This window comes from Vombatus ursinus, unplaced genomic scaffold (assembly GCF_900497805.2).
Source record: "Vombatus ursinus unplaced genomic scaffold, bare-nosed wombat genome assembly UNPS02014799.1, whole genome shotgun sequence".
Classification (NCBI taxonomy): Eukaryota; Metazoa; Chordata; class Mammalia; order Diprotodontia; family Vombatidae; genus Vombatus; species Vombatus ursinus.
The window spans coordinates 54056878-54080233 of NW_020954577.1; the positions used below are offsets into that span (position 1 = coordinate 54056878).

The 23356-nt window shown below is 42.0% G+C and overlaps 1 protein-coding gene across 2 annotated transcripts in view; it reads right to left on the bottom strand.

Moving 5' to 3' along the window:
* LOC114050436 (dynein heavy chain 11, axonemal-like) overlaps positions 1-23356 on the bottom strand; it is a 315578-nt gene that overhangs the window by 202499 nt on the left and 89723 nt on the right. For both annotated transcript variants that reach the window (XM_027872110.1, XM_027872109.1), the window contains exons 24-29: positions 19869-19991; positions 18463-18585; positions 17902-18126; positions 16102-16193; positions 13758-13884; positions 6165-6314 (exon numbers count right to left, since the gene is read on the bottom strand). In XM_027872110.1, the coding sequence (XP_027727911.1) occupies positions 6165-6314; positions 13758-13884; positions 16102-16193; positions 17902-18126; positions 18463-18585; positions 19869-19991 (840 nt within the window). The remainder of the gene's footprint in view (positions 1-6164; positions 6315-13757; positions 13885-16101; positions 16194-17901; positions 18127-18462; positions 18586-19868; positions 19992-23356) is intronic.

Genomic DNA, 23356 nt, shown 5'->3' on the forward strand with positions numbered 1-23356 from the left:
ACCTGGCTCTGAGCCTATCCATTTGGGCCTCTTCTCTTCTTTACATTTACTCTCTCCCTGGGTACTCAGATCCACTCCCAGGGCATCAGTTATCACCTCAATGCTGATGACTCCGAAAGTTACAGCTCTACTCCCAACGTTTCCCCTGAACTCCAATCCTGGATTTCCCCCTGCTTGCTGCATATCTCCACCTGGGCATTCTTCTTGCCCCTCATAGTCATCAAGCTCAAAAGTTAACTCCCCTTAAAACCCCCCGTCCCCTAACTTCCTTATTTCTGTTTATGTCAATACTCTCATCCCAGTCACCTAGACCCTGTACCTGATACTCTTCCTGTTACCTCACCCTCAAATATGATCATTTGTCAACTCCTGTGGATGCCACCTCACTAAAATCTCTTACATCTCCCTTCCTTTGTACTCATGCTACAATGAGCCTAGCTCAGGTCCTCACTTCTTTTTTAAAATATATTTTATTTACTTCATTAACTATTTCCTAATTATGTAAAAAATTAAAATTCATTAAATTTTTTTTAATTTAAATTTTTAAAAATTTTGAGTTCCAAATTCTGTCCCCACCCCAACCCTCCCTGCTCCTTGAGAAGGTAAGCAATTGGATATTGCTTATACGTGCCCTCACCTCTTGTCCAAGTTACAGTAACCTTGTAATTCCCAGTCATCTTGCCTCATGTTTATCTTTTCCTCTAATTTATCCTCAAAACTACTGCCGCAGTTATCTTACCATTGTACTGCTCCTTTCAAATCGTTCCTCTACTTAAAAGCCTGTAGATTCTCCCTATTACCTACCAAATAAAATACAATATTCTGATCATGGCATCCAACTGGAACTGACTACCTTTGCAGCCCCAACAATGATCCTGGGAACTTCTTTTCTGCCTGTATTTGTTTACTCTTGATGCCCTATGCCATTCTGCCCTCCCCCTATCTTCATGTTTCCAATAATGCCAGGATAGACTCCTCTCCACTCCAATCTGTTGTAGTTCCTCCCTTCCTCCCGTCACTTTTTGCTCCAAACCATTTTCTCAGTTCATAAGCGATTTTTTCAAAAGTGCAGGTCTGACAACATCACCTCTCCCCCTTACTCAATAAATCCCAATGGCTCCCTATTATCTCTAGGATCAAATAGAAATACTGTTCAGTTTCTGAAGCCCTTCATGACCTGGATCTTTCCTACTTTTTTATTCTTTTTACACTTTACTCCTCTCCATGTACTCTGTGATTGAGCCATATTGGCCCATTCTCACATATAGTGCTCCCTTTCCTTTCTCTGTGTCCTGCACCAATGTTCTTCCTCTTCACCTTCTCTCTTAGAATCTTACTTCCTTCAAGACTCAATTCAATCATCAGATTCTTCAAAAGGCCTTTCCATTTTTCTTGTATCATGACTGTGTCCATGTCTCCCTTCACCCACACTCCCATTAGATGGTAAGCTCCTTGAGGACAAATACTATCACATTTTTATCTTTGTACTGTCAGGGTCCTAAGCACAGAGACAAGCCCAGAGTAGATAGTATTTAATATATTCTTGCTGAATTTGTTTGGACTTGATTGATTTCAGTTGGCTTTACATCAACAAGCATTTACTAAGCTTCTACTATATGGCAGTTATGCATGCCAAAGGCAGCAGAGCCTAGTGGGTAGAGAGCACATCTTGGAGTCAGAAAGACCTAGATTTAAATCCCACCTCTGACAGATACTGGCCATATGACCCTGGGCAAATCACAGTCTCTTAGTACCTAGTAAATCTCTAAGACAATAAGTTTCAGAAAATGTGATGATCTGAATTGGTAAACAGAGTCTCATCACTTCCACAGATCTAGAAAACTAGTATAGGATGGGTAATGAAGTAGGTAGTAGGAAGAAGGACAACTTTGCCCTGAGCACTGCTGCTCTTCAACAAAACATCTAGAACACATATCAAACTGAGTCCTGATCAATCAATTCAAGAAAAAAAAACACTAATCATATTTCCAGCCCAGGTCAGTATAGGGAGACAGACATAGATGTCTGCAGATATTGGGGATGGAACCTCCAGCTCATATCAACCGAGAGATTTGATTTTGCAGCATGGCAAATAGAGGTCCCAGACCCATACATGGGTCTTCAGTCTTGTGCAGGGTGCAAGAACAGGTGCCAACTGGCAACTCTGTTGATCACTACTCAGTTATGGGTCACAGATCCAGGACAGGCTGAGGAAGGGACCTGTGTCTAGGCATGGTGATCAGGCATGAAGAGCAGTTACAAGCCCTAGGCTATGTACTGTGTAGGCAAGGAACAAGTTCAGAAACAAATAGTAGCAGTGTGGCCAAAACCCTTATTATTGTGGATCAGGGTCTCAGTTTCAGCCTCCAGGCTAGTCTGAAGTAGAATAACTAGGACAGAAAACCCAGGCCAAAGGGAAGCCTGAAGATCTGCCACTTTGAACCTGTAGAGCTTTCTAGTTGGCTAGTTGGTTGAATCCAATAGCAATTCACTGAAACTTTAACCAAGGGCAAACCCATAGCTGTGTGGTGCAGCACCAAACTCAGGTCAAAAGCTTGTACATTTCACAGTAAGAGAACAATGTTCAGACTTTTCCCTGGATTAGACTACTTTGGAAGCTCTAGAAGTTTGCAGGTCCCCAGCCTGAGCGGTCCCTGAAATCCTGGAATAACACAATATCCCAAGAAAGTAGCAGAAGTACCAAAGCTGACACAAGGTCAGCCCAGACATTCCCTTCAGAAGTGTGCTGAGCCCTACCCCAATATCAAGTCTGAGGTCAAGAAGTAGGTTGGAAAAATGAATAAATAAAAAAAGAATCCCACCATAATAACTTTTATGGTGACAGGGATGCTCAAGACACAAACCCAGAAGAAAAGAACAGCTCTACAATATCCACAAATAAAATCTCAAAGAAAAATACAACTTAGGCACAAGTACAACTAGTATTCCTGAAAGAGATGAAAAACAGTTTTCAAAAAGCACTAAAATGATTTTAAAATCATTGAGCATGAGCATGCTAGAGGAAAAAATAAAAAAAAATGAGAGCTAAGGAAGAAAGAATTAGAAAGGGAATTAACAGCTTAGCATAGGAGGTATGAAACACTACCCAAGAAACAAACTCCTTGAAAACTAGAATGGATCAAATAGAAGCTAATGACTTCATGAGACAACAAGAAATTTAAAAACAAAGTAAAAGACTGAAAAAAAAGTAGAAAATATAAGGTACCTCACAGGAAAAACATTGACCTGGCAAATGGATCTAGGAAAGAAAATGTAAAAATCATTAGATTACCTGAAAGCTATGACTAAAAAATCCTACAACCTACACATCATATTTCAAGAAATCATAACAGAAAACTGGTCAAATCTCTTAGCACCAGAGGATAAAGTAGAAATAGAAAGAAACTGTCAGGCAACTTTTGAAAAAAAATCCCCCAAATGAAAACTCCAAGAAATATTATAGTAAAAATCCAAAACTTCCATGTCTAAGAAAAATACTACAAGCAATTAGAAAGACAGAATTCAAGTACTGAGCAGCCACCATGAGGACAACACAAAATTTAGAAAACACTATTTTAAAAGAGTGGAAAGCTTAGAGTACAATATTCCATGAGGCATAAGATATAGACATACAACCTAGTTCTCCCAGTAAAACTGGGTCTAATCCCACAGAGGAAAAAAAATGGGCCCTTAATGAAATAGAGGACTTTCAAGCATTCCTGATGAAAAGACATGAACTGCACAGATACTTTAAAATATAAACATAGGAGTCATAGAACTGAAACCAGGGCGAGGAGGACGGCTTTAGTTTGCAGTCACACAAGCGACCACAAGGAACAATAAAGTTTCTGGGATATTGTATTTGGGGCCCTACCTGTGGCTTAGGGGTAGACAGGAGTGCCCAAGGTTGGGCCCCAGGCCAGAGCTTAGAAAATAACAGTAGGAAGCACCTGAGGGTTGGGGCATCATTCCCCATACCTTGGGACTAGAACTTGATTAAAATAAAAGCTGCTAAAAACAAAATAAAAATAAAAATAAGAGTAAGCAAAGGAGAAAGAACACAACCATAGAGAGCTACTATGGGGATAAAGAAGATCTGGGTTCTTGTTCACAGGAAAATGGTAAAACTAAAAAAGTCACTTTTTTTTAATGAGAAATGTCAAATGATCCCAATCCCTAAAAAGTTCTTCGAAGAACTTAAAAAAGACTTTAAAAATCAAATGAGAGAGATAGAGGAAAAAATTAGAAAAAATAATAGCAATTCAAGAAAATTATGAGAAGAAAGTCAACCAGCTGGAAATAGAAAATCAAAAACTTAAGGAAGAAAATAATCCCTTGAAAACTAACACTGAGCAACGGGAAGTTAATGATGTTATAAGACATCAAGAAAAAATAAAATAAAATCTAAAGCATGAAAAAACAGAACAGAATATGAAATATCTCATAAGAAAAATATGCAATCTGGAGAACAGGTCAAAGAGAGACAATATAAAAATAGAAAGACTAGCTGGAAGTTACAATTAAAAAAAGAATCATGATATACTATTGTAAGAAATTATCAAGGAAAATTGCCCAAAGTTCTAGAACAAGAAGGCAAAGCAGAAATAGAAAAAACACTAATCATCACCTAAAAGAGATCACAGGAGGAACATTTACAGGAATATCACAGCCAAATTTCAAAGCTCCCAGGTTAAGCAGAAAATATAGCAAGCAATAGGAAGAAAATAATTTAAATATCATGGAGCTACAAAAAGAATTACACAAGACCTAGCAGCTTCTATGTTGAAGGGCCATAGGTCTTGGAACACTATATTTCATAAGCAAAAGAGATGGGGTTTCAACCAAGGGTAACTTAGCCAGCAAAGTTAAGTATAAACCCGAACGGGAAAAAACCGACATTTAACAAACTGAAAGACTTTCAGGTATTTGTAACAAAAACAGCAGAACTTAAAGGAAAATTCAACATGTTACAATCAAGAGAAATATAATGTACACATTAAAGACCAATTATAAGGGATTTAGCAAGGTCAAATTGTTTACTTCTTATATGTGAAAATGTTATCAGTATTTTTATGACTCATTATTTGGGTAGTTTGAAAGAAAAGCTTAGTCTGATCTGTGTATGATGGGGTGATTCTAAAAAAATAAAACTGTAGGTCGAGATAAAAAGGAGTAATTATCTCATACAAAAAAGGCATAAAAAAAGAACTGATACAGAACGATCAAGTGGGAGGAGTAGAGGACAAAGAAACTACATCTTGCAAAAATGCACCATAAATAATGAAATAATATCCATGCTAAACATACATGCTTCAAAAGGTATAGTATTTGAATTCTTAAAGGAAAAACTAAATGAGTTATAGGAGGAAATAAACAGTTAAACTATACTTGTGGGGGAATTCAAATTTCCCCTTTCAGAGCTAAATACATCTAACCATAAAATAAATAAAAAAGAAATTAAAGAAACAAATAGAATTTTAGGAAAGTTAGATATGATAGAAAAAAATGAATGGAAATAGAAAGGAGTATACCTTTTTCTCAGCTGTACATGGCACCTTCACAAAAATGGACTATTATGGCAAAAAAAAATCTCATAACCAAATGGAGAAGAGCAGAAATTATAAGTGTACTCTTTTCAGACTGTAATGCAAAATAAAATTACCTTCAATAAAGGGTCATGAAAGTATAGATTAAAAACTAATCAGAAACTAAATAATTCTAAAAATGAGTAGGTCAAAGAACAAATCATGGAAACAATCAACAATTTCAGGTTCTGCCTCTGATACATCCTGGCTTTGTAACCATTGGAAAATCATTTAACTTCTCAGCGCTCTAGGCAACCCTCAACAAATTGTAGAGAAAGCATCAACATGTATTAGTAGAGAGAGTTTCCTCACTTGTGAGTTCCTTATGTAAATGAATTCACAAGTCCAGTCCCTATGTCCATCTTTATATAAAACAACAAACAAAATAAGTTTGGAGAATAAATAAATTCAGAAGCCTTTCACTCAATATAGATGGGGGTGAATAAATTAAAATTATACATACACAGGTGGGAAGTAGTAGCAACTCACTTTGAACCCAGGTCCTGTGACTCACAACCTTTCTCCCTTTCCACTGCCATAAGAGCATTCTAGAAGAGCAACTCCTGAATCTTTGCTTACGTGGCCTGAACATTCACATCCAGTGTGGAGGGGTACATGCTCCTTCTCTTTGCTGTACATCCCAATGGCTCTGCTGGCTGCTGGCCACTGGCTGTCTTCAAACTGCAGATCTGCGATACTGTCAAAGAGTTTGGTCAAGTGTCTTGTGACCTAGAACAAAGCAAAGACAGAAGGAGAAGGCATTTTTTTTAACTAAAGATTTTAGTATTCTAGAATAATAGGGAAAGGGGAGAGAGGGAGGTAACAGCATTTTTCTTAAAATGATTTGTTAAAACAAACCACAGTCAACATGATGCCTCAGAGAGAGAACAGGGTTTGGAGTCAGAATCTGGGTTCAAATCCTGCTTCATTGGAATGATCTTGGACAAGCCACATCCCATCTCTTATGGCCTGAGTTGCTTTATCAGTAAAATGAAGAGGCCGAGACCTTAGAGGTCATTGAGTGTCTTCTAGCTTCTAAATCTATAATTGTAACATCTGTCACTATTTCCCAGGTATAAGCAAGCCCCTGGAGGGGAAGGACTTTGACATTTTTGCCTTGGGCCCTCCAGGCTCACCTCACTTACTCCAACACATCTTCCACACAGCTGCCAAAAGGGTTCTCTGAAAGCTCTGGCCTGACCATATCATTCCCGTGCTCAAAGTTCTTTGACTCCTTATCTCTAAAATCAAATATATACTCCTTGGTGTGGCATTCAATGCCCTTCACAACCTGGCCCCATCTTATCTTTCCAGCCTTATCACACATTTGTTCCCTTCATGCACTCTATGGTCCAGCTCAACTGGTCTTACTGTTTCTTATCCATGAAATTCCATTTCCATGCCTGAAGCATACACCTTCCTCAGCTCCAGTTCTTACAACCTCAAGTTTTCTTCAAATCTCAGCTCAGAGGCCACCTTCTTTCTGAAGCTTCCTGACCCTTTTCCAATTGCATCAATTATGTGCATGCTTCTATACCGTACTTGTTTCTCTCCCTCTGCAGAATGGAAGCTCCCTGAGGGCAGGGACTACTTCACTTTGGTCTTTGCATCCTTAGTGTCTAGCACATGATAAGTGTTTGACTATTGAGTGACCAAATTCAGCCCTCTGACTTGTATAGAATGAGTACTTAATCAAAGTTTGTTGAAATGGTAAGTCATTTTTTTTTCCAGATCAGTTGAATCATTTCAAGAATCAACAAAAGTTGGAAATGAATATCTAACCTCTGAGGTTTCCCTTCTGTAAAATGGGTATTGTTATAACACCTGTCCCGTCTCCTTCACAAAGTTGCTAGAATGATGAAATAATAGATTTTAGAGCTAGAAGCAGGCTTTGAGATTATCTAGTTTAGCCCCCTAATTTTACCCTTGAAGAAACTGAGGCCAGAGAGCTAAAGGGAGTTACCCTAAGCCACCCAGCTAGCTAGTGGGAGAGCTTGAACCCAGCTCCTTTGACCCCTTCCACTGTACTACCACCATAAAATATTGCATGAATGTTGGCTATAATTCTGGTAAGTAGAAATCATATCAACAGGATCCCTGTGGGAGTCCTTGCCTGTTTCCCCTTCCCTGGTTTGCTGCTGCATCCCCACTGCTAACCTCTGTTGCCTTGACCTGTTACCATGAGTTTGAGCCATGGTATGGTGGCTCTAGGCCCTGATCCATCCTGAACTCAATACAAACTCTCACTCTGCCTCCAGGCTTTGCCACCAGCCTTCCATTCAGGTGCTGACCCCCTGGCATTGTCTAACCAACAATAGTAATAATAGCCCAGCTCTCTGCCTCTCGGCTGGTGAATATCAAAACCCTTCAGATTCTCTATTCTCCACTTAAAGACCTCAAGGATAGAGAGCCTCCACCTGTACTGGGTATTTTCTCACATTTCCTGCTATCCTATTGTACATAAGAACACACTTCTGTGATTTAGCAATGAGAAAACCTGCTAAAATAATACCTTTCACTGATCTAAGACCAGCTGTCTGGGACGTTCCTCCTGCACCCTACATGCAGGCCAGAGAGTATACATTCACACTCAAGCCCCATGGGATGGCGAGAGACCGATACCTCTGATTTTATTCTACAGGGGTGACAGCCCTCACCTTGACTTTTTCTTGAAATATCATGGAAATGTAAAACACAGTGTCCCGGAAATACGAGAGAAGAGTAACTCGTAAGATCACAGCTGTAGAGCTATGAGGGGCCTCAAAGGTCAGGGGCTCCAACTCCCTCCATTTCATAGAGAAGAGAGCAGGATTAGCAAGGGGAGATGATTTGCCCAAGTCATATGAGTGACTCCACTTCCAAAGCTCTTTCCACCATGCCACCCCCTACAGGGCCTGAGATTATTTATGGGGGTGGGTAAACTGAGGCAGAAGCCAAAGTCTGCCTCATGTGGCCAGACTACTCTGCAAATGCCAAACCAACCCTGACAGGTCTACTGTCCTTGAGAGGAAGGCCATCTTTGGACTCCAGCCTTGGAGGTTTTTTCTAGTCCATTCACTGTCAACAGAGAAGAGGGGAGGAAATCACTTTAGAAAATCAGGTGCAAGTTTGAAAAGGATGAGTGTTTAAGACTCTGGCTCTCTTTAAACTTGAGTTGATCTGCTGTGTCCTGGTCTCTGCCTGGGGGATCCCATCCTTCCACATCTCTGTGCATGGTCCCCTCTGGGCTTCTGGACACAAAGAACTCTCTCCAACGATCAGACAATTTATTGTCACGCTGAAGTGGCCGTTGTGAACTCAGCCATTCTGTGGTTTGTGGATAATACAGTGCAAAGAGCTTGGATAATATTCCAGTGCAGAGATGCCATATAAATGAGGTGTTCACCATCACACAAACTCAGGATTGTCCATTTGGGGAAGGAACGAGAGTGATGAGTCCCCAGACAGGACTAGGACCACGGCTAGCAGCTCAGTCAGCGGAAGAATGCACTGCTCTTCACTCACTCAGCCAATTCTTGCCGTGTTCAGCCTTCTAGAGAGCTTTGTAGGGACCTGGATGATCTTTGCATCTTAATAATAAATAGCTAAAAATAGTGAACATGCATATAGTGCTTACTAGGTGCCAGGCACTGTATTAAGCAATTTGGAATTATCTCATTTGATCCCTCACAACAACCATAGGAGGTAGATGCTATTATTATCCCATTTTATAGAAGAAGAAACTGAGATGAACAGAAGTTAAGAGACTTTGCCTCCTCCTTTAGTGTTTTTTTTCTTCTTCTCTAATGGGTTTTTCCTTCCTCTTATTGTCTAGCATGGAAGTATCTTCTTTTTCTGAATTATAACTTTTCAATAAGATGTTTCAAAACTATTCTAGCAGGGAGGGCTCAATGCTGAGGAGGGGTGGCGGAGGAGGAGAAGAGTACTATGTAGAGCTGACAGATTAAAAGTAAAAGGTATCAAATGGGACATAGCTCATGTTCAAAAAAGAACAGCAATTAGCAATTCAAACCCATTTCAAAGAATCATCAATTGAGAGCTGGCTGAGATCGAGAGCTCATCACCCTTTTGGCATCATCCCCTTTGGCAATAGGATGAAGCCTATAGAAGCCTTCTCAGAACAGGGTTTTTTCTTTCTTTCTCTATTTTTTTAAGGCAATTGGGGTTAAGTGACTTGCCCAGGGTCACACAGCTAGTAAGTGTCAAGTGTTTGGTCTGTGGTCGAATTTGAACTCAGGTCCTCCTGACTTTAGGGCCAGTGCTCTATCCACTGCACCACCTAGCTGCCCCTAAACATAATAGAACAAGGTTTTTAATGTAAAAAATACATAGGGTCACAAAGCAAACCACTCATATCAAAATACGATTATCAAATTTTTTTTTTAAAAACAAGTTCACAGACCTTAGGTTAAAGAATCCCTGATTAAGTACAACCTCCATTTTACAGGTAAGGAAACTGAGGCCAAAGAGAAATGAGTAGCTTGAATAAACTTTCATTAGGGTGAGGAATATCATGGCTGTTATTTTCATCAAGCATTCAGCAGGTTTCCAAAAGGATATGTGGTTTTTTTTTTTAATGCCATCCCATTCCCAGAGCTCACAAGAATTCAGTGCATCCATCTATTGACAAGGTGGCCTCTGGGACCTGTGTCTTTTGTCTACCTGTAGATGTGGCAGTGAGCTATTTACATCTGGGGAAATTAACATTTCAAAAATGCAAGTCCGTTCAGCAATGTGCTCTGTCACCCACATCTGCTCTTGCAGAAAACAGGGGGAAAGGAAGTGTAATTAACACGCCTCCCATCAATTACACCCTCAGGGCTGACCCCCCTGCAACTTCCATATACTCTAATTATCTGTCTATCCCAGGAATGAGGAGCAACCATTCAGCATCAAAGATGGTCAGAGTTGGGAGGGACCTTAAAAAGGATAAAAACGATGCTACTGATCTGCACAAATCCATGACTGAGAAACAGAACTCATCTCCCTTCTCAACACGTGCCCAGTTTCCTCAGTTCTGTGTTTTGGCTGAGGGCACCATTGTCTTTCCAGTGGCTCAGGTTCTTAACTTTGGAATCACACCCAGCTCTTCTCCCTCCTGCACCTCATAGAGCAATCCACATCCTCCCCAATTAATCTTCCTAAAGCACAGGGCTGACTATGTTACTCCCCTGCTCAAGAAACTACTATAGCTCCCTATAGCCTCTGGAATAGAATAAAAAAAACCTCTCTGCTTGGCACTGACAGACATTTACAGTCTGGCTCCAATTTACTTCTCCAGAGGCATCTCCCAGCATTGTCCTTCCACTCTACATGCTGGTCATCCTGGCCCCAGGCACTGCAATCCATTTCTCACCTCCATGCCTTTGCATAGGCCATTCCCTATGTCTCATTTAGCTCATAAAATCCCTAGTTTCTCTCAAAGCACAGCTCAGGAGTTAGCTCCTAGATGATCCCCCCTCTTCTGATTCCCCCTGGCTGTTAGTGTTCCCTTAACTACCTCCACCTCACCCCTGACAAAACTAGTCCAGACGAATTCAGGCGTATTTCGCACACACTGTTTCCCCCAGTGGAATGCAAGCTCCTTGAGGGCAGGACTGCTTGGTTCTTGTCTTCTTTTTGTCTCCAGCACAACAAAGCACATGGTAGGCACATAGCAAGTGGGTGTTAAGTACAATTTTACAAATCACATTAACCTTTACATTAAAAATTCGTCACCCAGCTAGTTAAGAGCAGAAGCACTTCTAATTTGGGGGCCATTTTTCTACCACTAGACTTCTTCCTGCAGTATCCTTCCCCTGATGCTATCCTGTCTCCCCCTTTAAAAAGTCTAGATGTTGAAACTGGATCAGAAGACCTCCGAGGACCCTCCTGGTTCTAGATCTTACAAATTTATGACCTCCCTGAGCCTCAGTTTCATCATCTATTAAATGGAATCAGGAAGACCTGAATTCAAATCCAGCCAGTCTCAGCTACTTACTAATTCTATGACCCTGGGCAAGTCAATTAATCTCTTTTAGCCTCAGTTTCCTCATCTGTAAAATGGGGCTGGTAATAGCACTTCCCCCTCACATAAGATAATGTTAGTAATGCGCTTTGCAAATGTTAAAGTGCTGGCTGTTATTACCATGACACTTGAGGTTCCTTTCACCTCCGAATTTATGAATCTAAAAGGCACTTTTCTCCATTGGGGGTGGGTGGGGAGTAGAGGGCAGGGGTCAAGGACTGGAAGAATCCTGATCACTGAAATCATATTGGGCCAGCCCAGAAAGTCACCCTGATTTCATCTTGATTTCTTTGGTGACCAACACGGAGTAGGCCTGCCCTCCTCCCTCCTGCCGCTAGGACCTGGGATTCCAGAATTCTGATCTGGAAGGATATTCCCAGCTCCCCTGGTTCTCCCTGAACAGATGTCGAGCCTGAGGTCACAGAGCCAGGAGTCCACCAAGGTCCTCTGACTCCAAATGCAGCCTTCTCCCCGCCAGACAGATGGCCTTGATCCAAGGCCCAGGGATTAGCTGTAATGAAATGGCTGCTGCCCCTTCCTCACTGTCCTCCAGGACCTGGATGGAGCCCAGCCCGCCCAAGTAAGGGTGTGGGGGAGAGGCCCTACTGAGTGCTCTTCTTTTGCCCCAAGACTCAGAGATTCATAATTTATATCTCCTGATATTCATAAAGTACAGGTCTGTCCTCGGCCCTTCTCTGCTCAAGAAGCTTCCGTGGCTCCCTAGTGCCGTAAGGATAAAACACATTGTCCTCCATCCAGCATTAAACCCTTCAGTATCGGCCTCCAGCCCCCTCAGGTATGCTGCATTCTAATCAAAGCGGCCTTTCTTCCCCTCCAGCCTTTGGCCTCTCATCTCCCTCTTCCACAGCTCTGAACAGACTGGGGCTGCACTTGAAAGGGCCGTTGTCCTCCCCTTGGCCCTTAAAATCCTTAGCTCCCCACAGAGTTCAGCTCCAGTACGAGGCTTTTCCTGACCATTCCCCAATTACTCTGTAGCTGCAAGTATAGATTATATATTTAAATATATACATATATGTATGAACATACACATGTGTATATATCACCTGTATGTATGCACGTGTGACACGCACGTATGTATGTATGTACACGGGCAGCTAGGTGGTACAGTGGACAGGCTACTAGGCCTGAAGTCAAAAAGACTCATCTTCATAAGTTCAAATCCAGCTTCAGACATTTATTAGCTGGTCACCCTGGGCAAGTTGCTTAACCCTGTTTGCCTGTTTTCTTCTTTGTAAAATGGGCTGGAGAAGAAAATGGCAAACCACTCCAGGATCTCTGCCAAGAAGACCCCAAATGGGGTCATGAAGAATCAGACCTTGGGGCAGCTAGGTGGCGCAGTGGATAGAGCACCAGCTCTAAATTCAGGAGGACCTGAGTTCAAATCTGGCCTCAGATACATAACATTCACTAGCTGTGTGACCCTGGGAAAGTCACTTAACCCCAATTGCCTCACCAAAAAAAGAGAATCAGACATGACTGAAAATGACTAAACAAAAACTAAAAGAAGTATCAGTGTATAAGTACATATTCATTTTATGTGTAAACTCTACTTATATATTTATTTTATCTATTTATATAAATTATAAATACATGATTATAAATATGTATGTGTATACATGTGTATACACGCATGTGTGTGTTGTATTTAATTATCCGTGTAACGTGTTGTTTCTTGCCAACCAGATTTAAGGCTCTTGAAGGGAACCATTGGTTTATCCATTCTTATCTTGGCATCCCCAGTGCCAAGGATAATGCCAGGTACCTAATAGGTGCTTAATAAATGCCTATTGACTGAATTAGAGGCACGGTCATGTGTACTGTGGAGAGAGCACCTGATTCAGAGTCAAAATTTGAACTGAGTTTGAATTCTGGCTCTCCCAGCTTACCTATGTGACCTTGGGAAGGTCACACAGTTTTCTCATCTATAAAATGAGGGGGCGATCAGATGATCTCCAAGGTTTCTTGGAAAATTGTTCTTTAGAGAGTAGGAAAGTGACTGGCCCAGGGTCACCCAACTAGGAGGTGTTGGAGGCAGGACACAAACCCTCCCTGACTCCACACCACCCCACACTGCCTCTGCCCCCTCAAAGTCCCATCACAGGGAGTGCAGTCCCGGCAGGGGAAGCGGGGGGGGGGGAAGTTACCCGCTTTGGCTGGTTCCCATTGGATAGAATGTCAAGCAAGTGAGCAGAGGAGACAAAGTAGAACCGAGGAAAAGCTAGGCGCTTGGTCTCCAGGTATTCGGCGAGAGCTTTTTCACAAAGAATGAGCCTGAAAAAGAGAAGAGAAATGACACACTGGTTCTGGGCCAGCAGCATATTCCTCAACCCAGACCATCCTTCCCTGGCCCCAAAGAGGGAGGGCTCCCCATTCTTCCTCTCCCACTATCTTCTCGGAGAGACAGACGGCTCCCATTTCTACAAAGGGACAACCAAAGCCAGTGGATGCCTGCCCACAATTTAGAGCCTTAGGGAGCAGCGTGGTCACTGCCCAGGATCCCACAGCTGATCTATGTTAAAGGGAGGGCTGGTACACAGGCAGGGGTGTGCTAGTAAATGTTTAACAACTGGCTTTCCTAAAAAAAAAAAAGGCACGCATGACACACTTTCAAAGTTTAATCTGCATCATTAATATTTTCGCCATCATGTTGTTAAGTCTAAGGAATCAACAAAAACAAATAAATCAATTCAGCCTTGATTTGAAGCGTTGGCCATTTTCCCAGGCATAAATGCTCACACCAGAAATGTGACATCAGCTTGTCTAGTTGAGCACCCTGAGCCCAAGTTTTCCAGACTCCAAGGTTGCCTCTTTATCTACTCTGCCACTCTATGTCTATACTGTTATCATTATTCAAATCATACTTAATCGTGTTATTAGTGGGGGCAGTTTCTCCAGAGAGACCATTAGGTTGCCCTACAGACTCTCTCCAGAGTACCGATGGACGTAATAAGGTCCCAGGTGGTTTGGGGAATCCCGATGATGAACCCACCATCTGAACAGGTTTCCGCTGTTTCCTCCCCTTATTCAAGCATGGTGTCATGTTTGGAGAACCAGAAAGACCTGGGTTCAAGACTCACCTCAGACACATCATGGCCGGGAGAGCCACCCAGCTCCAGGCATGCTAAGGGTATGGTGAGGTGTGGACCTGCACTGATTAGAGAGTGAAATCACAGCTCCAGCTCTGTCTCCCTCCCCTGCCCCTTCCCACCTAGCTCCTCCGCCCTATAACAGGCAGCAGAGATGGACGCACAAAATTCAGTCATCTCAGAGCTGACAGGGGCCATCTCATCCGTCCTCATGAATCCCTCCAACTCTGCCCCCAGCAAGGGGTCAGTTTTTGTCTCTGTATTCCAGCAACCAACACCTTAAGCTAACACTTGGGTATTTTGGCCTCGGGAGAGGACATCCCCTCCCTACCTCCAGGGCAGCTCACTGTCCATGAGACTGATTCAATTCTCAGCAGTTTGGTTATTGGCATGGGGGGGGGGGGGGGGGGGGATGCTATTTCCCTTTTCCGCTACATTCCTCCCTGGGCAGGGCTCAAGGCACCCGCTAGTTTCCATGGAATTTAATCAGAAATAATTAACTCCTTCAGAAATCTTACTCACTGCCTCCCCCTTTTAATCAAAGTCGATTTCAACTGTGAATGTTATTTCTGTTGGAGAATTAATTCCCTTTTATGTTCTGTTTCTAGTTTGATTCTATTCAACAAACATTTACTGAGCTGCTCCCGTATGAGTGAGGCTGGGTAACCCCTGTAACAAAACAGGTTCTTGGATTAAAACAAACTTTTGTTGTTGTTGTTTAAAGCAGCACACCTGTACATTCCTAACAAGGAAACAGATTGCTCTCTTTGCTGCTAGAGAAATCACTCCATGATCTTCAGCCTAGGATTTCAGGAGGAGGGACTCACTTTGATTTCATTAGATTCATATTTAAATTTGCTTAAAGTGCCCTGCAACGTTCTAGACTTCACCTCGGAGAGGCCCGGGTGCTGGCCGCAGAGTCAAGAGGAGCCTGGAAGGCCCAAGTTAGAGTCACCTCTCTGGCACATTTAGCAGTATTTCCACATAACCAAAGTCACTCTGAGCCTCAGTTTCCCCATCTGGAAAATGTGGGCAGCTTGGTAGCACAGATCACAGAGCTCTGGGCCTGGAGTCAGGAAGACCTAAAAATAAATCTAGGCTCAGACACTGACTAGCTGTGTGATCCTGGGCAAGTCACTGGACCTTTCTATGCCTCAGTTTCCTCATTTGTAAAATGAAGATGGTAAGAGCACTCACTTCTTAGGTCTGTTGTGAGGGTCAGAAAAGATAACACACATGAAGCATGGTGCAAACCTTAAAGTACCATTAGTTCTGACCGTGGAATTGGCCTCGGGGTTGTGGTAAGGCTGAGACAGTATAATGAACCCAAGAAGTGCTCTTCAAACCTTGAAGAGCTATAAGCCCATTAGTGACTATTTCTGTATTGTCCATTCAGCCTCACCTGTCTTGCAAGTTCTTCAGTTTTTCATACAGATTGGGTCGGCCCGTTGCTTCCAAAACATTTTTAATCTTTGCAGTGTCAAGCATTAATTCCTGCACGGAAGAATGTAAGTGAGGCATAACATCAAGATTTTCTCCAAGCCTTCTCCTTTCTGCCAGGCTTCAAGCTGTGTGTGTCCCTGGTGCCTAGAGCATACTCCCTCCTAACTTCTGCTTCACAGCATCCCTCAGCTCCAGCCCCACCCCACCCCCACCTTCTGCCTTCCCTGATGCCCCCAGCTAGTCAAGACCTCCCCTCCAAACATCCCTTGGGTCTTTTACATTGTGGTTCAGTTGTTTCAGTCCTGTCTGACTCTTCATGACCCTATTTGGGGTTCTCTTGGCAAAGATGCTATAGTGGTTTGCTATTTCCTTTTCTAGCTCATTTTTACAGATGAGGAAACTGAGGCAAACAGAGTAAAATGACTTCCCCAAGGACACATCCAAAGTCGGCTTTGAACTCAGATCTTTCCGACTGTAGGCCTGGCACCCTATGCACTGCACCACCTAGCCACGCATCTTGTACATGCTTTATATATACTTGACATCTCCTCTGACAGAACATAAACTCCTTGAGGGCAGGAGTGATTTTACTTGTATCCCCAGTGGTCAGCACAATGCTTGACATATAGTTGGTATTTAATTAGCATGTGTTGATTGAGGGAGATCACAAATTTCATAAGGAACAAGGCTAGATGTTTTCTCCCTGAAGAAATCCTTTGAGTATCACCACCATTCCTGGTAGTACCCAACATCATTGCTTCTACCAAAATAAACAAAAAAGGAAAGAAATTAATAATCAGTCTTCAGAAGCTGCCTAATACACATCACAGTAAACAGGGCATAGATACATAGCACAGAAAAAAATTGGTCACATTTTGCCCTGCTTCAAAATGGGAGAAAGAAATGGCCCCGGGGGGAGATGGAGGAAAAAAAAGCTATCTCACAACTTGCTGATGGCTGAGGAGGTGGGCCCATTATTCTTTCAGTCAAGGCTTTTTTTAAAAATCTTAATTGCCTTTACAATCTTCCAGGAATCTCTCACGATGCACCTCTGTGGTATGGAGGTGGCCGCAGACCGAGAGTCGCGTAGCAGAACAGCTCAGGCTACTGCAATGATTTACATTGTGTGTTTGGCATCTCAGGACCAGCCTTGCTAAGTTCAAAGTGGTTTGCCACTGGACTGGCCACTGGGTGATGAATTTTTTTCAGTCCAAGGAATCCTCAAAGATCATCATCATGGAATGATGCCCAGGGCTCAGAGAACTTGGCTTTAAATCCTGCCTCTGATGTTTACTCTCTATATGGGACCTTGGGTAACTCACAACTTCCTTGAGTCTCAGTTTTCTTCTCTGTAAGGAGGGTTGGATTAGTTGGCCTCTGAAGTCTTTTCCAGCTTTGGTCTAGTATTCCACGATCCTATCATCTTTCATGTGCCACTTACCACCCTACCTAGCTTTAAGCAAGGTATCTCAGCTCTTCGGGTCTCAGTTTCCTCATCCATAAAATGGGGAAGTTGGACTCTGAGGTTCCTTTTGGTTCTAGTTCTATGATCCTATAACACTATGATCTTGCATCTGTTGCTGCCACCCATATAGTTTTGGGGACAATCACTTAAGCTGTATCTAGGTCTCAGTTTCCTCATCCATGAAATGAGGAAGTTGGATTGGCGGCCTTTGAGGTCCCTTCCATCTCTACTGTCTTTGGGCTACTCGGCTCTACTCCCATCCTCTGAAAACGTCTGACAGCATCCTCATGCTACCTTAAAGTCAGCGTCAATGCCATCAAATCTTCTCGCATCTTCATCGAGCTGGATCCGGATGTCCTCAGAGTCTATAAAGATGCTCTCCAAATGAGACCAGGTCCGTTGGACTTCCATCCAAAGGAAGATGATGGCATCTGCTGCATTTAACTTCTTTTGCCAACCCGAGGCTTGCTCAATGAAATATTCCACGTACTTGCTTTGTAGGATCATCTGCAACTGAACCTAAGAAGGAGGGCATGCAATTAAAAGCAACAAACGAGATTATAATTAAGTGCAAGTCACTCGGCACACATTTAAAAGTCTCTTGCTGTAATGAACAATGCAAGTAAATCTCTCCCTCGCGTAAATGCGTCAGTGGTAAATAGGGCCATGTGGCTCTGCAGCTGTTGGAAAAATACATAGGATATGAGGTTGTCCTGACTTGGGACCAGAAATGTTCACTGAATTCTGGGAAAATCTATGCTGTTGTTCAATCTCAGAGCCCAAAAGACTCAAATCTCCATTTAAAAAGAATACTGTTTCTGTAAAGGAAGGAGGGGTGAGGGAAAGGCATCTTACTTGATTGTGTTCTAAAGTCTCAAAAAGTTGTTCATCAGATTTTAGTAAAGGGATGCCTGTTCGGTAGTGGTCCTCATATGAAAACTCCATTGTGGCCCAGGTATAGCCGATCTCAGTAAGAATCTGTTTAGAAACAGGAGGAAATGGATGACTTAGTATCATATGAAATAGATTTCACTGTCAAACCATTTTGCAAATTCCAAAGAATATCTAGGTTACATGTGATTGCTCCCATTTTATGGATCATGATACTGAGGTGTGAAGAAGCCAATAAGGTCTGGCAGAGACTAAGAGCAGAGCTCACTTTCAAGGCACTAGGCTCCTGACTCTCAGAGCTAGGACAAGTTTTGCTTCTTTAAAATTTATAAAAAGTACTCTCTTCCCAAGGGCCAGGAGAGGTAGGTGGTGTACATATACCTGTTTTTACAAATGAAGAAACTAAGGCTCAGAAGACTTAAGTGACTTATCTGAGATAACTCACAGTTTAGTATTTGAAAATTGTTGTTCAGTCATTTCAGTCATGTCTGACTCTTCATGGCTCCATTTGGGGTTTTCTTGGAAGAGAGACTGGAGTGGTTTGCCATTTCCTATCCAGCTCATTTTACAGATGAGGAAACTGAGGCAAACAGGGTTAAGTGACTTGCCCAGGGTCACACAGGTAGTGTCTGAGGCCAGATTTGAATTCAGGTCTTCCTGATTCCAGGCCCAGTGCTCTATCCACTTTGTCACCCAGCTGAAAGAGCCAGGATTTAAACCCTGGTATCCAATCCAGTGCATTTTATTTTTTCTTTTATTGCACTTAATATTTTTTTTTCCAATTACAATTAAAGATAGTTTTCAACATTCATTTTTGTAAGATTTTGAGTTTCAAATTTTTCTCCTGCCCTTCCCCTTCCCCGAGGCAGCAAGCAATCTGACATAGGCCATACATATACGATCATGTTAAACATATTTCCACATTAGTCATGTTGTTAAAGAAGAATCAGAACAAAATGGAAAAACCATGAGAAAGAAAAAACAAAGTGAAAATAGTATGTGTTTATCAGCATTCAGACTCCATAGTCCTTTCTCTGGATGTAGATAGCATTTTCCATCATGAGACTTATGGAGATGTCTCAGATCCTTGCATTAATGAGAAGATATAAGTCTATCAAAATCAGTCATCTCACAGTGTTGCTGTTACTGTATACAATGTTCTCCTGGTTCTGCTCATTTCACTCAGCATCAGTTCATGTAAATCTTTCCAACAGTTTCTGAAATCCACCTGCTCATCATTTCTCATAGAACAGTAGTAATCCAGTGCATTTTCTACGATGCCATAGGCACCTTTCCCTTAGTAGGCATTTTTTTTTTTACAGAAATAGGCCACCATCCAGAACATGAGGACAAAAACCAGAAAATTCTACCTTTTCAGTCCCCAGCTCCTTCACAGCTTTGTCCACAATGCTTTGGACTTCATCTTCCACTTTATGTAGCTGTAATCCCAATAAGTCTGCCAAAACTGTACCCTCATGGATTGAGAACTTAACCTAGTGAAAAGAAAAAACCAACAAGAAAAATCTGAAATTTTTAAAGGTAGCTTAATAGCTAAGAGGCAAACCTCAGTTGATAAGTAGAAGAATGCACATTTGTCAAAATACACAAATCATCAATAGCCATATGAAAAAATGCTCTAAGTGAGAGCTCAAACTACTTGTTAAGCACCTACTATGTTCCAGGCACTGTACTAAGCTCTGGGGATATGAAGAAGGCAAAAACAAGGTCCCTGCCCTCAAGGAGCTCACATTCTAATGAGGGAGACAATGAGAGTGTTTAGTCCAGTGTAGACGAAAGGGCATCTCAGTGGGAAGGCACTAGCAGCTAGAGGGACTGGGGAAGACTTCCTGCGGAAGGGGAGATTGGAGCTTAATCTTGAAGGAAGCTAAGAGGTAGAAGAGAAAAAAAGGAGATTGTTACAGGAATGGGGAATGATCAGTCAGTCATTGACAAGCTTCCACCATGCGCCAAGCAGAAGGGCCCAGAGTTGGTGGATAGAATGTTGGATGTAAGCAAAGGTGAGCAGACCCCTATGAAGGGAATCATAGAATAGGTAGAAGAGAGTAGAACGTTAGAAGCCTGGAAAGGGAACAAGGGGCCACCTCACTAATAAGAGAAAAGCATATTAAAACAACTCTGAGGCTTTACCTCATGCCCACTGAATTAACAGAGGCAACGAAGATTGAAGTAGTCCATGTTGGTGACGCTGTGGAAAGGCAGTGCCTGGTACACCGAAGTGGATGTATAATAAAATGCCTAGTGATTGAGTGATCGAAGGCAGGCATTCTAGTACACTGGTGATGGAACTGTGAATTTGTCCAACTTTTCCTAAAAACCAATTTGGGATCGTGTGACAAAAGCTCTTAGCTATACTCACATGTATACACACGTGTCTATAGGAATATATACAACATATACATATACGTGTATGTCCTTTGGCTTAGCAATGGAACCAGTGGGCACACACTCTGAGGTCAATGATGGAAAGGTCTCAGATATGATAAAATATTCTTTGCTGCAAGTTCTGTGATAGTAAAAAATTAAAGAAAGGAGGTGCCATTGACTGGACAAATTGTGACAAAATAACACAATCAAATATTATTGTGCTATATTAAGTGAAAACTATGAAAAATTCTGAGAAACATAGGAAGACTTGGAAATATTGTTATAGAAGGCAGAAAGCCAAACCAAGAAGGCAAGCCTCCAAAATGATCCCAATGACATAAACAGAAGCAGCACTAAGTGGAAGCCTTGTGTGGATTAGATGCAATGACCAACCTTGGGGCTGGAGAATGAGTAATGAAATGCATGGCCTTCTTTGCACAGAGGTGGGGGCCTAGGGGTGCCCAGCAGTGCCCACGCTAGCAGTGAGAGTGCCATATTTGTCTTATTATAAGGGACAGTTCTATTGGGAAGCTGGGTGGGGGTAACATTCATCACAGAAAATAACTATTTTGTCTATAAAAAAGGAATTCAAGAAAACTTTTTTTTTTAAAGTTAGCTTAACCAAAGGTCAAAGGAATCAATCAGGATGACAATTAACATATACAAAATACAGACTAAGGATGAAGGGACTTGAGACGCCATGGAGTCCAACCCAGGCATTTTCCAGATTAGGAAACCAGGGTCTAAGGCCACATCCCTTGTTAAAACAGATGCAAAAACAGAGCTGGGTTCCCCAGTTCCCAGTCCAACACTTGCTCTCCCACTCCATGCTGCCTTCCTCTAAATTTCAGACAGAATTCAGCCTTGGTTCCTAGATAAGCATAAGGGCTAGAAGCAGGGGTGGGGAACATACGGCCTGGAGCCCACACGTGGTCCTCTAAGCCCTCAAGTTTGGCCCTTGGACTAGTCTTTGACAAACCCTTATATTAAGGGGATTTGTTCTGTGAAGTTTGGATTCAAAGGGCCACAGTTGAGGACCTAGAGGACCATGTGTGGCCTCGAGGCCCTTGGTGTGACTGTTAAATACTCGAATAATACTCGAAAGGCAGAACCTTTCAGTCTAGACAAAACTTTGGTAAAACTGTGGTCATCAAATCCTCTAAAATTATGATTTTTAAGGCTTATTAACAAACTACGAAAGGTTCATTTCAAAAAAAGAAATTTGAGATTTTTCAGGGTTCCTTACTTCACAGTCTGAGAGATACCGAGTTTGAGGCATTTAGTCACAGAGAGAGAACAAACCAGCCTCAGGGCTGACAGCGTGCTTTTCTTTTCTTTTACCACACACTCCTCTCATTTCTTCTGTCTACAAAGCCCATTTTACAGAAGGATCACCCAGGTCACTTGTTAACATCCAATTTAAATCCCAGTAACACAGTAATCCGTCTCACTTGTCTTTCATTCTAAACTACTGGAGTGATTTAACAAGATTTCCAGTCATTTCTTTAATTTCACCAAGACTTTGTCAATAAGATGATCTAGGATTCTTATTTTAAAGCTTAACATTAGAATTTCTACACGTTTCTCTTGCACAAAACAAAACCCACAGAGGTTCTTTGGGGACAAAAGCTAGCTGGAACCCGCACTATCCGCCATGCCTGTTAAAGACCTCTTTTGCCAACTATCCCAGAAAACCTGATCTTTTCCCAGAGATCTCTCTTCCTAAATATCCCTTGTTCAGTCAGTTATGCCCTACTCTCTGTGAGCCAATTGGGAGTTTTCTCAGCAAAGATCCTGGACAGGTTCATCATTTCCTTCTCCAGCTCATTAACTAACCCTACATCTTAGTTTTCACTTCTCAACTTAAAAGCAAGAAGTCAAATCTCTGACTTTTCTATCACAATATTCAATAATCTCATCCATTTAGAACTCCTAAGAAGGGTTGTCAGCTTCCCTGACATTCAGAGTGAAGTTTGGTGTAAGTTTGGTCCCTTTTCTTTCTTAAAGAACAAACAAACCACATACAAACACAGACTGTGATAAGCAGATCATGAAATACGCCATTCCTCTTTCAACTGGGGGACTACTAGGGCAGAATATTGTACCAATCGGTAAATGAGCTCATCATATTAGGTATTTTAGCTTAATTTATTATTTTTATTAAAAGGAAGGGTTTGGTTCTAGGGTGGTGGTGAGTGATGTTTCAAGAACTGATTGTGATTAAAAAAAAATAAAAGTAATTATTCAAACTGAGGGAAAAAACCAGCCATGAGATTTGGAAGAACAAGAAAAGTAACTTGAACCGACATGGAGACTTATGCACAATCAAGTATCTTTAGACAATAAAACAGCTGTGCTATTAGAAGCATTTTCCACGCCATGGTGAGGCGCTTTTCCTGACTGATGATGGAAGTGATCTCAGCTATCTTCCACCTTTTCCCAGGCTCCACTTTCCATGGTCTTCCTGCCTCAA